The following is a 17004-nucleotide window of genomic DNA, read 5'->3' as shown; positions in this document are numbered from 1 at the left end:
TCCCAACCCAATGCCCCACCGTCCTCCCACAGGAATGCTCAATTCTGGAGCTCACAAATAAAAACAACAATGTTTGAGGCACAATCCTCACTTAGTTAAAAAGAACCTGCTGAGCAATTGAAGTTCCATATATAAACTAATAGCTGGGAAGTTGGATGAGTCCAAACAAGTCTCTTTTGGCCCACATGGACATAATTTGTATAAATTTCTATGTTTTTTTATACCATATCTAAACGACATTATTCAAGTTTGTTGTTCTTGGATATCAATAACAACCCCCTTTGCATGACATCAGAATATGGAGGTGCAAGTCACAATCTCTGTTGAGTTCACATTCAGAGGTTTATTAAAATAACAGAACTGTATATCAAAAGTAAGTTGAGAAAGTTGTAAATAATATAAGTGTTACAATTCAGAATCCTGTCACTTTAAATTAAATAGTAAATAGTTAAATTTGAACATTTATTTAATGGTTTAAAAAAAAGGAGAAAAATTGATAGAACTGGCTATTGTAGAAAAAAAACACACTTATGTCAAATTCAAAGAAAGGCTAATGAACCAACTACATAAACAAACAAAAAAAAAGGCTCACTTTGTAGAGTTGTAAAAGGAAATAGTCAACTAATAATTAATTACTATCATTTGATAGATGCATTAAGTTTCTGGAAATTTGCTGAAAACTACAATTAATAACCCTTTGTATCAAACTATAAATAAATTTAATATAAAATGCTATGAAACAACATGAAACCAACTTAAACTGAATTTGGTTATGGTGTTGTAAAGAATGTCAGAAAATGGACAGAAAGAAAATTTTAATCTCTTCAGTACAAGGCTCATATTACTTGGTATTGTATTACATTTGTAAATTACCAATAAGAATGTTTTATATTAAAATAATTTTACATTTCTCCTTAATGTTTAAACATATCTCTCTCACAAACCATAAAGTTTATAAAACATTTAAAGAAAATAAATGTAAAACCTTGTACATTATTCTCAATTTTTTTATTGATGCGTTACTCTTAATAATATTTTGACACTTGTTAGATGAATAATGAATTATTCCCTTGCAGCCATCATATTTACACTCAGAATCAAATTTAATGGATTACATCTTAAACTGAAAGATTTTAACCATTAACAAATGCGATTGTTGGCATAGATTATACAAAATATTTTCCCAATTATGATTATTACCCAGATGCAGTGTGCATCTTTTACTCTGCCCTCTATTAGTCAACTACTAAGTGCAGATGAGCCACTACCTTGTCATTATCCAGCATCAACACATATTGACTGAAGTTGCAAGTGGCAACTAAAGGCCCAGTCATGCTCAATTAATTCTCATATATTGATGTTGAATGATACTGCTGCTGGCTGGATACCTTCAGAGACTGCATAATATGTGTTTCAAGCAAGAAATAAGGTAATCTTTCTACTATAATTGATTCGTTCATTTACAGAATTATAGGAGTGTAGCAGAATAATGATCATGATGTAATCTGCCACCTGTTAACATTAAGTGGAATGACCTTTTGTATGAACATTATTAGAAGTTTATTGAACTCCATGGTAAATCCTTGTTATATGTTTCTAACTTTTATTTTTGCTCCAGTCAAGAAAAGTGGTTAATTCTTTTTTTGTTGGCCCAGTTCATGCTCTTATTCATCCAGTAGTTTCAGACAGAAGTGACGCATAACAACACTGCTGCTATCAGCATATTCCTGACTTCTGCACCTACAAACTAGTGCAAAAGTACAGCATCTGCAAGAGGTCAGATTTCAGCCAAGTCCAGCAGTAAAACTGAAGGGCTAGATTCTCCTCGTGCCACCTCCACCAGTTCATAAGCATTATAACAAACAGTAGTGGAAGCTGTTTGGCCACTCACAGCTACTACTTGTTCAAAATATCATGGCTAATCTTTGGCTCAGAGCCATTTTTTTTTCTTTTAACCCTGTATTCATTATTTTCCTTAATATTAATGCTATTTAATAAAGTTGCATAAATTATCCCAAAATATTTATAAAGGTTTATTTTATATTATATTTTTATATATGTACATGATTATTATATTCTGGGTGAGAAATGTATTGTGTGTGTACTGTGGACCAGAGAAACTCTGCTTTGTCTGGTTGCATACGTATAGTCAGATGATAATAAACCTGAACTTGAATATGTAGAATCTTGCATGTACTGAATTGTCAGCTGTTACAACCCTTCTGGATTGCAGGCTCCGGAGATTCATTTTAAGAAGGAATTTCTTCATCTGTTTCCTGAATGGCCACTGTCTTACTTTGAACTCTGGTTCTAGGTCTCCCAGGCCAGAGGAATCATTAGTTTCACATCCAATTCGTCAAACCCCTTATGGATTTTGCATGCAGTTGCTGAACTTGGTAGAAAAATCAAGTAAAGGTAGCAGATTTCATTATTTTTTTAATTAACCAGTTAAATACATATTATATATATATTTTTTCCCAATAGTTATCCATTAAAAAAACCCACAATTTATATCAATTACAGCTAGTTTTTAATCTAAGGTCACTGTCTTAGCATCCACTGCCTGAGGTTGTTGCCACTTGCAGACATTCTACTCTGCAACATGACTGTAGCAAGAAGGACTACAGCATCCCAATTGGACACAAGGAGGCACAAAGGAGGGTCTTGTGGCAATGCAAGTCATATGTGCAGGGTAGAAGGTATGGTTGAAGGTGAAGCATAGGCAGAGTCCAGCATGATCCTGCCCAATGCATCTTGGGGATGATTAGGTATGTGTACATATACACATATGTTCGTGCATATGCCTTGTTGTATTTCATTTTGTTTTTAGGTTACAAATTATTTATTTACCTTATTCTTTGGAATGTCCAAGCACAGATCCTTGATTTTAGGCATCAGAAAAATCTTCAAAAAAAAAATTAAAAATTGTATTTTCACTTTTTTTCTCATTTCTAAAAGCCTGATTTTTCCTTTCTACCACATGAATATTTTGAAAACACTGTTTTCTTCATTTGACAAAGAGGGTCAAATGGTCTTTTTTTTTGTCAGTGCTATTTACACCTCTCTATGATGAAATAATGTGAACCACTCTTCTATCGATTGAGCTGTGCCTATAAAGTCGATACATCGGTGCAGTTTTTATTTAAGATGTCCACTTGAGTGCCATTTCCTACAGTTAAATGGTGCTAGTGATCTTTTCCTGCTTATTCGTGACCATTGGGAAATTGGTGCACGCATTTTTGGGGTAGATCCACCTTAATGTATCTACTGCATTTCTGAATGATGGTGACCATCTCCATGTTACAGTTAAAGGCACATCCACGACACCCATTTTTCACTTAGAGTAGAACAGGGAACACATTCTACAACATCATAGGATCAACCCTGCAATGTCAAGGTTTCCCCATAGCCTCCAACAAATTGATTTTTCCATGCTAAAATTTTTTGGCTGCAAGTATCGCTGTCAGAGATTGCAGTATCTCTACATTATGCACCTCATTGCAAGATCTTGTGATCACTTTCCCTTAATGAGTCTACGTCTCACAGTGGCATGGTGGGGGGGGGGGGGGGGGGGCACTTGGCAGAAACGTGAACAGAGAGAAAAATGCCTGAGAAGATCTCTATTTTAATCCCTACTCACAATGGCTGCCATGGGGAATGTCGTTTGAGATTTGAGTCCAACACAGTGAATCAGCAATAATCTATCAGAAGGTAGCTGCCATCTTGGACCAAGCAGGTAAAGTTTTTATATGTGATTCAGGTTGAAAACAACTTTCTAACAATACAATCCAGGTTGTTCACCAATTTCCTTTTTTTGGTGAGTTAAGTGACTTGGCAATAATTCTACAGCTGCATGTTTTGTCCACTTGTAAAGGATGGACTCCAATTTCTAGCAAATATTTTGAATCTGATATCTTGAATATTTGGAGAATTATATGCTTTGTGTAAAGGCAAGAGTTGGTAAAAAATTATCTAATACAAGTCAACATGTTAAATATTGATGAGAGGAATTTAACATGTAATTTGTAGACAAGATTATAATATATTAGGACTCAAGTTACTAGATCATTTTGTTTTAGTAGTACATACGTTTTGTTGAGATCCACATCACAAAAAACACACATTAACAGAGGGAAAAAAAGTTTGTTTTCAGTATGGGTAAGCTTGTGAATTTTCCAATAGCCATGTACCACATTTTCATACCTGATATACAAAATGCTGACGTTGAAAAATATTCTAATACTTCTCGTCAAGATTAATCTAAAAACCCTTCAAAACAAGTTTGGATTGATGTGCACAGGTATAAAGTGACAGGTTAATCATTTTACACAATTGTCACCTTGTCCCATAAGATCACTACTTACAGGCTGAGGAGTTGATTTTGGTTCAGTTGATTTCACATGCAGGTGTGTCATCATAGCTTGCAAGCGTTCTTTATCCTTTGCAAGCTGCAGAAATAAAATGTTAGATTCCCAAGTAAAACCCCAACCATCAAAAACAACTACATTTATTTATCATCCTGAGTGAAACTTTCAGTCCCTGCATCAAATCAATTCATTGTCTTTCAGTCAATTGCATTTTTAGAGTATTAAAATTTAATTGCTTTCTTGATTAAAAACTTAGGGCTTATAGCTTTCCACATTATATCTGCAAAGATGGTAAATGTATGTAAATGCCAAAAGATACAATTACTTTGCTAAGGTTTGCATTTGTCATGTAATTTTAAATTCAACTTTTGCAAGTGTGTTGGCATTATACATGCTACTGGATTACCCTCGCATGGATGTCAATAAGGGTAGCTGATCCCTTATGTCCATATTGCACTCTACCAAAGTGAATCTGAGACCCCATGGTATGAAAGAACCTTCAATGTAAATGGGAGAGTAGAAAAGCAGTAAGGGATACTCAGTCTAAAGCTCATACTGCTCAATGAAAAATTATTCAATGCTGCATCACATTTCAAAATAGCTGCTGTTCAGATGAAAATTCGTGTTACTTTTTCCTCTTCCAAACTATGAAGTACTGAAGTGGGTACAAAGATTTTCTCAGTCAAATAGGAAACACAGGAGCAAATATTTTCTTGGGTCCAGTATTAAAGTTATCAGGTTAAAATACATGCAGTAAAACACTTCATGGAAAGTACTTTGATTTGTGTTTTTCAGAAGCAATTTTGTTTCTATCACAAATTAGAATAGAAATGTTTTAATAGCTCTTAAGTGTGTCATTACTATTTGAATTAATGCACACACTAGCACCGATCTTTATTTCACTGACATGCATAAAAGCAACTGTTTTATTATTGCTGGTGAAACACATTTGTATCTTATCTTCCCCTTTTAACCTTGCAACTTCCTGCTCATTTACCTCTGAAAGCAAAGGTATGTGAGTTGTTCAGAAACTCATGTACATGTTCTTCAAGTTATGGATGAGGAGAATCATCCTGCTGTTCTCCGGTATTTCAACTGTATTAGCAATTAGGTTTAAATGAATGCTTAATACAGAGTGTTCATGACTGGAAATAACATCCCTGTAGAACAGCAGCACACATTCTGATGTAACTAGAATTATGAGAAGAACCTGGTCGAGCACTTTGACAAGAAAAAAAAATTGAAGTAATTGAGTTTGAAGGAAACAAGGAATTTGAGTGAGTGTTTAAGTAATAGTAACACCCAAAGCACTTCCTCCATTAAAATTAACTATTGCTGCTTCATCTAGGGATCCAATTATTTTGTGAGACTGTTTATTAAACAGTCATTAATTGACAAGAGGAATTTAAAATTAATGAATTAACAAACAAAAAACACACAGAAGCATCATGAGGCCAATTACTTTAAGAAATGGACTTCCAATCTGTGTCATATTATGTCTCCTTATTTAAGCCAATTTTCAGTTAAAAATGGTATCAATAAAGTTTAGATGGTGAATATCTGGCCAATGGAAATTCTTTCCAAGAATAAAATTCCTTGCCAAATATTATTCAAATAATGAATAATTGTATTTTTTCTTCCAAATAATAGTTGTCATCTGTGCTATTTTTTTTTCACTTGGTTAAATATTCAAATTTATTTATCATTTCAGTGATCGTAACTTTGGTATCACTGTGATGGTTTTCCATTCCATTCTTCAGACACTTATTTTCTCCTGCAGTCCCTCCTAATGACAGAAATGGTGCAGAACCTTTCAGAGTTGCATTGCCTTTAACCATATAACCATATATGCATTGCCTTTGTTCCTAGCAGCCCAACATCAAAAACATCTGTGGCATTCCATTTATGTGCTTACTGACATTCAATGGGCTTCATCACAAAATTTGTTTTATCCCACTGAAACAGCAAAAACACATTGTCTAAAAGGCATTCCCTGCACACTCAAAAATGGTAATTTACAAGGCTAGAGCTTGCACAAGGTAAAAAGCAGCCCAACCTGTGCAAACCATTGTGAGTTTCAAGCACAACTTATGTTTGGTGCAAATGAAGATCCTGTACCCTTTGTGCTAGTTTAATGAACGTCATACTGGAAGCTGACCCTGACCCCAGATGGCATCAATTAACACAGAGGTTTCCACTAATTGGACCATTTACAGGCCTTCAAGGAGACTTAAAATTAAGCGGCTTCTCATGGGTTCAAGGATCCTAATAGGCATTTAAAAGGTTTGGAATATATCTTTTTAATCTGCCCGGAAGATCAACACAACTAAATAACTTGCAATGAATCAATACAGTTCTTTTTAAGTGGCATATTGGAAGTTTTTTTGATTATTGACAGGTGAAATATTAGACTGATTAGTTTTGTAATATTTTTCTGGCTGTATTTATCAAAGTGATAATTTAGAACTCGTAACTAAACTGTTTCAAAAATATCATTCAGGTGATTCTCACATTACCGTTGGGTATCATTCGCCGAAAACAGTCCGCATCGTGATTTTCTGTAATGTGAAGACAATTCATCTGCATATGCATCAAGCAGCATAATTGAAAAACAGTAAATTGTCCATTCATTCAATTACCTATTTGTTTATTTACTTTTTACACATAAATACAGCCAGAACAAATTTTATTTTGCATTATAAAATTATAAATCACTAACTAAAAAATTGAAAAGGCCAATTTCTGCTACCCTAACAGTCAAATTGTGAGGGTTAATTGTATTCTAATATGCTGCATAATAGGACTATTATTATTGAATTGAAATAGAAAATGCAAATGAGTTTAAATGGAAACTTGGAGAGGAAAGATATCCTTAAAGTGAATACACTTTTGTTCATAATTTGCTAATTCAAGTCATTTAAAGTGAAAACAGTCCTCGATTACGACTCAGGGAGCATTAATTAATTATTCCAAGTGTTCTGAACTGCTATAAATGCCAATGACAAAATTATATTCCAACAAATCATAACATTAACAAGAATGTTGTTGTTTTTCATATCAGCCTTCTGAGGTTTTTAAGATATCTATTCATTTTGAGGAAAGGTAAAGGCTCAAGTTTCTTTGATTCTTAAATCTATCATTCAGTTCTGATTTTACAAGCTAATCTTGAAAAACAGATTTGTAAAAAACCTGGAGACCTAAAGCGATAACTGAATGTTATGGAGCTGGAGCTAATTGCAGACTAGAACAAGTGACAAATCCTGACATTCTGCTCTGAAATTTCTGGAGCGTTTGGCTTTCATGATCATTTCTTTCCATTGATTGTCTACAGTTTAGTACATTCCTAAAATTCATTTTTAAAAATAAGGCTGATTCAAAAAGTATTTATGTTAAGGGAAGATTTTAACTAACTTTTTAACATATTAAAAAGGAAATACTAAAGTTGGGACAGTGAAACACTTTTGGTTTGGGAAACAAAGGCAAGGTAAGATGCATTTAAATTCGTCATGAAGGTGAGAAGTTAACAGTAGAACTTATGAACTATCATTGCAAAATGGCAACTAATGGCAGGCCAGTTGCTACATTTAAGTCTGAGATTTCTGATAACAAAAGCTGTTAAAGGATATGGAGTAATGCTAGATGCTGGAATGAGGTAACAAAAGAACCATGAACTTACTGGCTAGTGGATCAATCAACTTTTGTGGAATGTCTGTTCTTTCCATGTTCCTAACAGGCTCAACATCTAATCTTAAAAGGTAACGAGCACTATATGTTGTTCTTGTCAGCTATATCCACATGCTGTGAGTGAATTTTCATAAACTACATAATATGTGGGAAGTGAAATCAAAAACACCACAACTTTCTTTCATTCAGTTTTCTGTTCTGCTACAGTTCTAGCCTTGATTCAAAGTCTGATGAAACACAAGTTGATTGGAAGACATGGTACAGATGTAAAGACTGACCAAAATGGGATCACTGTATAAGTGGATCCTGTTCTTTGACACTACAAAAGCTGAAAAGGCTGCATTGCTGATATTCTAAGCTGAGTATTCAAAATCTTGAAAGAAACTTCTTCTCAGGCAGTCCATTGGGATGCATGACTTTGAGGAGGAAACAATATGTAATGGGACAAGAATTTATGTATAGTCAACTCTGCTTAACACACAATACAATGTCTATGTGTGCTGCAGCTAACTAGCTACAATGGGGGCAATGGAACTACATTTTAGAAGCAGCATTTGCATTGAAGTTGATAGAAATGCTGAACAATGTGCAAGGAACAGAAATTATTTGCGTAATAGCAGAAGCCTTGCAATCCAATAAAATGGAAGTATTAAGGAGACTTTACTAGGAAGAGAATAATTTATAATTAAGTACATACCTAGTCAGAGCTGCTTGCTATTATGTACTAGTTATCTTTGGACTTCTTGCATCGATAAACCAAATTATTAATTAGGTCAATGCATCTCTTTCAGAAAAAAAAGTTACCTGCAGTTCCAGCTGTTGTACAACCTGCATCTGCACTCGACATTGTGCTGTACTTCGATCATCCAGTGCATGCTCATTGTTGAGATGTCTGAGAAGAAAATGAAAATTGGATTATGTATTTTCTCATAATTAGAAAAACAATCTACTTTTGAGCCCCCAAAACTCATTGCCCTTTGTCTACACACTTAACGCACATTTCAAATGACATTCAAAATGTCAAAAGTGGTGACTCTGTCCATCACAGTGTGCATAAAAAAACCAATACTCCCAAAAGTGAGATGAAATCAACATTTTAAAGTCAAAAGGTAAAAACCCATCTTCCTGTGAAAGAACTGTTTTGTAATTCTCCAAAGTGACAAGAAAAAGATTTTCTCTCAGAAATGTATGACTGAATATGCGTGGCACATAAAGCTTTTGGTGCCATTAAAAAGCAACCAACCTTTTTCTTCATGAAGGTCTCCTTATTTTCTGAGCTTTAACAGTTAATTATGTCATCAAGATAACAGAAATCAAATGAAGCCAGAATGAAGGCAAAGGACAACAAGAATAAGAAAGATGGAATCTGTCACAAGCTTGAATTATGAATATAATTATGCATGATTATTTTATACTGCAAAGATGTTCCCTTTTTCTGCACGTTTATAACTAATCTAAATAAGTACCTTGCCAGCAGACAGCATATTTCATGATTTATATGAAATGGTCTAGATAAGGTTCGCATGTGAAGGAAATATGATTGGAGGATTTTATCAGCCTCTGCATGAATTACTGTTTGAAAATGCTTATGCAGTAGCATTTCATTAATCATTTAATCATAATCCTAGCAGGATGTTTGAACTGATTTCACAAATACCCTTTCATTTCACTACTTCATTATGCTCACTAATGGATCCAATATATTATATATATCATAAATTATATCAGATCTTCAATGACCATGTAGGTCACTGTCACTAAGCATGCCTTCATGCTCAGCTCGGCAGTTTAGCAAAATGTCGTTCGTGCTTGTTTTCTGAAATTCATTTCTGTCATTTACTACATATCACAGCAATGGATAGACCACACCTGGGCACAGTTTTAGTACCATTCAGTTCCGTTCCTGTTTTTTCTCCCATAACTAAGAATGCTCAATAATCCTTTGTGGACTTCGTTACATTAGATGGGTCACTCTCTTCTCTTAATGACAGCGTGGGTCACAGTCCATAATTAATAGGAAATGAAATATTCAAATATGCTCTAATGCAACTCAGTGAAATGTGCTTTAAATTAAAAAAAAGGCTATAAAAGTGTGGAATTGACATAAAGAGAGACTATGAATGTTGGCATGTGTCACTTTTTAGATCCTGGATGAAGTGTATGCAAAAGCTTTCTAGTGAAACGGCAGTTACTAATGCAAATTGCTGCAAAAAAAAAGACCCTCTTCTTGGGATAAGGAGGTCTTCTCATATGCAGCTATTAATTCCAAATATTTTCTCATATTTCAGCTAAATATAGAGTTAAACATTAATAAATGCTGCAAAATGTTTCATCCTTCCTTGGCCAGTGGCAGAATAAACATTAGGAGTCACATTCGTTAACATGCATTTTCTAATTAGCTAATATCTGCAAACATGCAATAACATTTATGGCAAAATTATTTACAAGGCAAGAAATCCATGATCAGTTTCAATTACAATTTGAGAAAAAACTGACAATAAACAGAAGGATGTAAGGGAACTGAATACTTATTTGTTGAAGGTGTATGAACTTACAGCAAGCAACTGCAAGTTTCTTGGCATTACAAAGGAGGGACAAAATTAATTACATCAATGTTCACAATGAAATTATTTTTATCAGTGATATTAAAAACCATTTGCATTACCTGAAACCATTTACCATAGCTACAATGTTTAGGTGATTGTATGTGATCATTTTTTTTCTTCCCATCATCATGCCAGCCTTCATTTTAACAGAACAAATCATTTTAGATGGTATAAATTCTGCTGTTCTTCTGAAAACCAGTTAAAAATATTCAACTTTGCATCTGAGACATATGCAAACTTGTGGTTGTAAAGAACTAGGTGGCAGGTTCATTGTGTAGTTTAGAACACTTTGTATATGAGTCAAATATGGTAAAGAGGGAAGGCTTCTTAACTGTTTTTACAAACGGCCAATTTGACTGTCAAATTCAAAATCTACACAACAAAACTACAGTCACCAATAATTTGTTTCATGCTGGAATTGCAAAATATACATTATAGTACATTTTGCAGTTTTAGTACGAAACACACAATGGTGATTAAAAACCTAGCAGAATATAGGTATTGTGATCTCCTTCTTAAATAAAATATTTCTTTGACTGAAATTCTCCTACTCTCTACTCATTGCCAAGGATATTATGGTTGTGTTAGTTTTCTTCATATAATGTTTATAAACTAGTTAATGATTTTGGTATTATACCAATCTACCACAAGATCTTCTTTTGAAAATATCACACTGATTAAAGGCAACTGAAAGGGCACTGTAATACTTTAAATGATATTAAATGCCAGTAAAATATCACAAAAATGAACAAAGAGAAATCAAATAGGAATTGATTATTGAAAAATCAACAAGCGTAATATTTTATTATTTATTAAAATGAATTCACCATTTACTTTACTGTTCAAAATTAATCCTGAGAATCAAATTTAATTCGAGTAAATTCAGGCATTTAACTCAAGATATTTTTAACAAGGTCCACTGTCCAACAGAATTTTCAACCTGTCGCAATTTTCAAATGTCTTTTAAGTTTTTTGTGAACCTCAAGAGCTTTGGTTCTATGGATTGCATTTGAAGGTTGCCCGATATGATTGGTCATAATTTTTCTCTAATTCCTTCATAAGACCATGAAAGGGTACATCCCTTCAATGAGAATAATATTTTTTTAATTTACATCTCTCACTGCTGCCTGTAAAATGGTTGAGTGCCAAGCTACCTGTTGAATTTACAGTATCAGCAGTAACTTGGTTGAAAGCATTCATGCCTCCTAGTCAAAGGCAAGTAGGTTGGAAAGACCTAAACCCAAGAGTCCAGACTGACACTCTCAGGCAACCCAGAGGGAATGCTGCATGGTCAAGAATGTAATTTGGACATTACTGAAGACCCGCCTGTCCTCTTGGGTTAAAGAAAAAGATCTAATGGTATTAGTATAAATGAAAAAGATCCAATGATATTTGTATGAAGAGGAGGGTAATTTTCCTTGTCCTTCTGGTCAGTATTTTTCCTTCAATAAGCTTCAATAGTTATTATTACATTGGCGTTTGTAGGAAATGGCTGAAGACAAATTGGTACAATAGAGAATATACTTCAGAATGACTTTGTGAGTAGTAAAGCACTTTTGGATAGCGTGAAAAGAATCTTTACATCTTTTTATCTGGGTCTAATGAGAGAGCATGTTTTCTTTCTGCCTTTCATATCCTTGTCTGTCTCACAGATTTCTTTACATTCAAGTTGAAAGTACCTGCTTTTTTGAATTTTCTATCTTTAATAGTAAAAATACTAAAATGGCTGACTTCTTCAAATTAATGCATCTTTTAAAGGTTCTTTATCTCAAATCTATTCAAAATAAGAACTTGAAAAAAATGCCAACATACACAATTAAGTGAGAGACCATTTTGTTCAAATTTTCACCCCCCCCCACACAAGTGCAACATTAACTTTTCCCTTTGACTTCTGAGAATATTTAGTTTTAACGGAGATAATTATATATATATATATACACACACACACACATATATATATATATATACATACATATACATACATATATATATATATACATACATATACATACATATATATATATATATGTATAGATAGATAAATGTTTATTCTTATATCACTAGAGGGCACTGTGGGATTTAGGTCACACTGACCCTTCGAGACCACTTATCAAAGGTTTTAATACTAACAATGATCTGTTAAATATAGCCAGATGAATTACCAAAAAGAATGAATGCTTCAACTGGTTCCATGCAGAAAAATATCAACCAACTTCAATGGATATAAAGAAATGTATCAGGTTCTGAACAAAGCTTAGAATTCTGGGAGAAAAAAAAGTTGAATAGATATGATTTGTAATAACTACTCCTTCCAAAAATCTCAGTGAATAAGTTCACAATTTACTGCAGATTTATCTCACTATCTGTACAGATGTTTAATATTTTCTTCTTAAAATTACAACACCAACACTGCAAATTTATACAAAAGTGTTTTGAATCCACATGCAAAGAATTCTTAAAGCCTATGGAACATTTTAAATAAAAGTTTCTTTGTAATTCAAGTTTATTTAAATGCTTTACTAAATTTGAAAAGTCTAGACAAATAACTGAACTACACCACAGTGAGCTAATAAAAACAATTTAAAAAATCCTTCATAATATGTCTTTCAGTTTTCACACAGTTTAATCATAGCTTGGTCTATTTTATGTGAAACTTTATTAAAGGAAGCTGATGCAAAAATACAGCAGTCAAGTGTTAGTAATTTGTTTTTAAGTGTGACATTCCATTCTCTAAAGCTGTTTGTATACTTTAGTATTAAAAACAGATGGGATTGTATCACTGTCTGAAAAATTACCTCATCTCTTCGCCATTTGAGAACTGAAACTTTCAGTTCCAAAATGTGACAGTGGTCTGATTACTTAAGTACAGTAGTTGTTCTTTGTGCAATCAAATGACAATTATTAAACCAGGGACAGAATTTATAAACTCAAGGTCGCCTTATTATTTAACTGCATTGAACATTTTTTTGATGCCAAGAAAGCCCATCATGTTCTTAAACATTAGCAATGTTGCACTCATTCAATATTTAAGTTATATGACATATCCTTGCAGTGATGTCATTAAAAATGATTTAACACACGAACTATTAAGTTGGTTTTAATTGATCCATTGAAGCTCATATCTGAATTCTGTTGAAGCTTGTATCTGAATTCTGATGAAGAAGTGGTTTTCAAACAATGCTGATTATCATACAGGATACAAGTACCTACTGGCACTATATTGATTAACAGTAACTGGTACAACAGTTGGCCAATTATGTTTGACAGTTAATTAATAACCAGGAGTTTATGAACCAGGATTGCAACTAGCTATAAAAAATACCTATACTGTTTACAGAAATTTCCTTTATTCTTTTTATGACAACATTATTGACAATAATATTAACAGAAATAGGTGTATATCAGTCCAGATGCATGGAGTCATGGCATAGTTTATTTTACTTTCTCTGCTCTCACCCCTTTTAGCCTCAATTCTGTCAAAACACTCCCAAGTCTAATTCAGACCACCAATCCCATCTTAATAAACCAAATTACAGCAATTTTAAAGAAGAGATGGTATTTGACTTGGGAAACAGTATTAATCTGCAAGTAAATATGAAAAAAAAACTTACTTTAGAAACTGTCCGAAGTCTTCACAGACTTCCTCACATCCTGGCCATTTACACACACCGTGACCATATAATGGATGGTTACACCCGTGCTCTTCATGGGATAAGCTGAAAATAAATAACATATTTTATCTACAATTAAAATAAAGTCTCTGTAGAAGGCTACACACACAATCCAGACAAAATTAAATAATGTGTTAAAAACAAGGGGATGATGTTAAAAAATGGCTGATCCAAGATCCTGCTGGATCTATGTGTTAAATGAATTAGATATTTACATGGATTGTCAGTTAGGGATCTGTAATATATGCAGAAAGATATATCAAAAAGCTTTACAAAAGGGATCCATGAACATAACATAATTCAATGTGTCGTGTCTGGTTTTAAGAGACAAAAAAAAAGTACACAGTCTGCAGTCAACACAATAAATTTATTTTGGAAAGATCAGAAATCGAAAATGTTGAATTTTAAAAGCACAAGGGGAAAAATAGACAGTCATAACAATACATTTCATATGGACATTCTATACAGGAAACAAAATTCCAATGTTAAATAAGTACTTAAGAAAGCAAACATATCCATATCAATAAAATTCAAACTTCATTGCAGTCTTTTGCTCATTGTTAATGCTAAACTGCAGTCAATTTTTTTTGTGAGTGGTAATATTTACAGTAAAGGCAATAAAACCAACAAATAAATAATCACTTTAAAAAATTTACTGTGTACAAACCTAGCAAGACTGCACACCATTTAGGGTTACTCTAAGTTCAGCAAGGAACAAAATAAAATTGCCTAGAAATTCATCCCTGGTCATTGGCGGTAAATGCACTATTTTGCATCATTAATGTGCAGTATCCTATTTCCAACATTCATTCCACTGACCTCAGAGAATTAACTTCAGAAGTAGAGTACAATGAACTGAATGCTCAGTGTTTTATGGAAAAATTACCATGGTATTTTAAACATTTACATAATTCATTTTTAGCAATAAATGGCAATGCTATGTGAAAAAAGCTAATAGTTTGGCAACACGTCACTTTGAATTTATGTTTGGTAAACTATAGCCACCTAACAAGTCTGCAACAATTTTGGTAGAGTGTGTCCATCTCTAATGGTTCTAAGTTGAATCATTCCCTCATATGACCATATAACCATTTACGGAGCGGAAACAGGCCACGTTGGCCTTTCGAGTCCGCACCGGTTCACTGATTTTGTGCGCCCTCTTCAGGCAATGGTCCCGGTAGATCACATCGATGGGGGAGGGGACGAAGGGAGACTCCATTGATCAATAGCATTTCTCTCCCTATGCTATTTCAGCATTTTTCCCTTGTACAATCATGAACTCAACATCGACTATGGTCTCAGCTCAAAGATGGAGCCTTCACCAAAGGAGAACAAGGGAGGCAACAACTAAAATTTGGAGGGTCAGAGATGGTGTTGGATGAAGAAACATGATCGTCCACGGCCAACAGCAAGGCACCCGAATGATGATGATGCTCTTATTTCCCCATGTTCTTGACTCACCACTCGGATTGTATCTGAGCTCAATTGTTCTAACAATCGGCAAAGTCAAATTGGTTTACCTCTCCCCTCCAGAAGCTGCGTGACCTGCTGAGTATCTCCAGACATGCACTAGGAAGTCCAGTAGAACCTTTACTATCTTTCAATGGATGTAAACTTAAAGCAATCAAGAGGTTATAGATCTATGAATTTATGCTGAAGAAATATGAGGAAGGAGTGATGTAAAACTAGTGAAATAAACACGCAAGTCAAAAATAGGCATTACCCTAAGCAAAAAACCCACATATTATTTGGTGTTAAGTATATTTACCAGTCATTCAAAAGGCACAATTGATCCCAAATCTGTAGTGAACAGTCAATTGATTAATAAACCACATCTATCATCTACCATTATTACAATGCCATCAGGATTTTCATTAAAACTAAAGGTACCATTATTGTCATGTAATACTACATTTAGAATACTGTAAGGCAGATATAAAGTTGCCACTTTGTCCAGCATCCCTCACAGAAACCTACAGCACATGGTGTTCCTTGGCGGTCTCCCCTCCAAGTACTGACCAGGCCTGAGCCTGCTTAGCTTCCAAGATCAGGCAATCTCAGGCGTATTCAGGGCTATTAGGTGTTATAAAAAGATATTTCCCAAGTCTACTTGAAGTCTCCTGCAGGGAAGATCTGGCATACAACATATTCTACACAACTTAAAGAAAAAGAAAATGTCCCAAAAATTTTACTTTGAAATTAAAGCATTACATTCAGAGTACAGAGTGGATGCAAGTAGGCTTAAATTAGGGAAGAGGGAAATGAGATGCCATAGTCTTAAGTTGACTGAGGTAGGGTTTAGGGTGATCGTTAAGGGAAAGTCCTTCACTCAGAGAGTGCTGGGAGTGTGGAATGGGCTGCTATCTGATTGTGGTGAATGCAGGCTCGATCTTGAGTTTTTAGAATAGATTGGATAGATATATGGATGGGAGAGGTCTGGAGGATTATGGATTGGGAGCCCACCTGTTTTCCATGCTGTAGCGTTCTATGTACATTCAGCTGATTTCCTTGAAAGATAGATGCAAGTTATCATCAGGAATAATACCACTGCAGTCAATCCCAGCTGGAAAACTGTTGTTATGATTTGCTTTCTTTTTATGGAGTCTCATCCTAATGACTATTTCTCCTGGTGAAGTACATGAATTCTTCTCAAGTACCAATTTTGATCTGCTGCCA

The 17004-nt window shown here is 34.2% G+C and overlaps 1 protein-coding gene across 26 annotated transcripts in view; it reads right to left on the bottom strand.

Annotated features, from left to right (window-relative positions):
• The window catches only part of foxp1b (forkhead box P1b), a 577308-nt gene that overhangs the window by 45163 nt on the left and 515141 nt on the right, over window positions 1-17004 (bottom strand). For 25 of the 26 annotated variants that reach the window (XM_069937059.1, XM_069937058.1, XM_069937046.1 and 22 more), the window contains 4 exons: window positions 14269-14373; window positions 8856-8943; window positions 4365-4448; window positions 2851-2904 (listed from right to left, as the gene is read on the bottom strand). In XM_069937059.1, coding sequence (XP_069793160.1) covers window positions 2851-2904; window positions 4365-4448; window positions 8856-8943; window positions 14269-14373 — 331 coding nt within the window. The remainder of the gene's footprint in view (window positions 1-2850; window positions 2905-4364; window positions 4449-8855; window positions 8944-14268; window positions 14374-17004) is intronic. The other variant, XM_069937056.1, reaches the window with a different exon arrangement.

This window comes from Narcine bancroftii, chromosome 5 (genome assembly GCF_036971445.1).
Source record: "Narcine bancroftii isolate sNarBan1 chromosome 5, sNarBan1.hap1, whole genome shotgun sequence".
Taxonomy (NCBI): domain Eukaryota; kingdom Metazoa; phylum Chordata; class Chondrichthyes; order Torpediniformes; family Narcinidae; genus Narcine; species Narcine bancroftii.
This window is presented reverse-complemented; position numbering and strand designations above follow the sequence as displayed.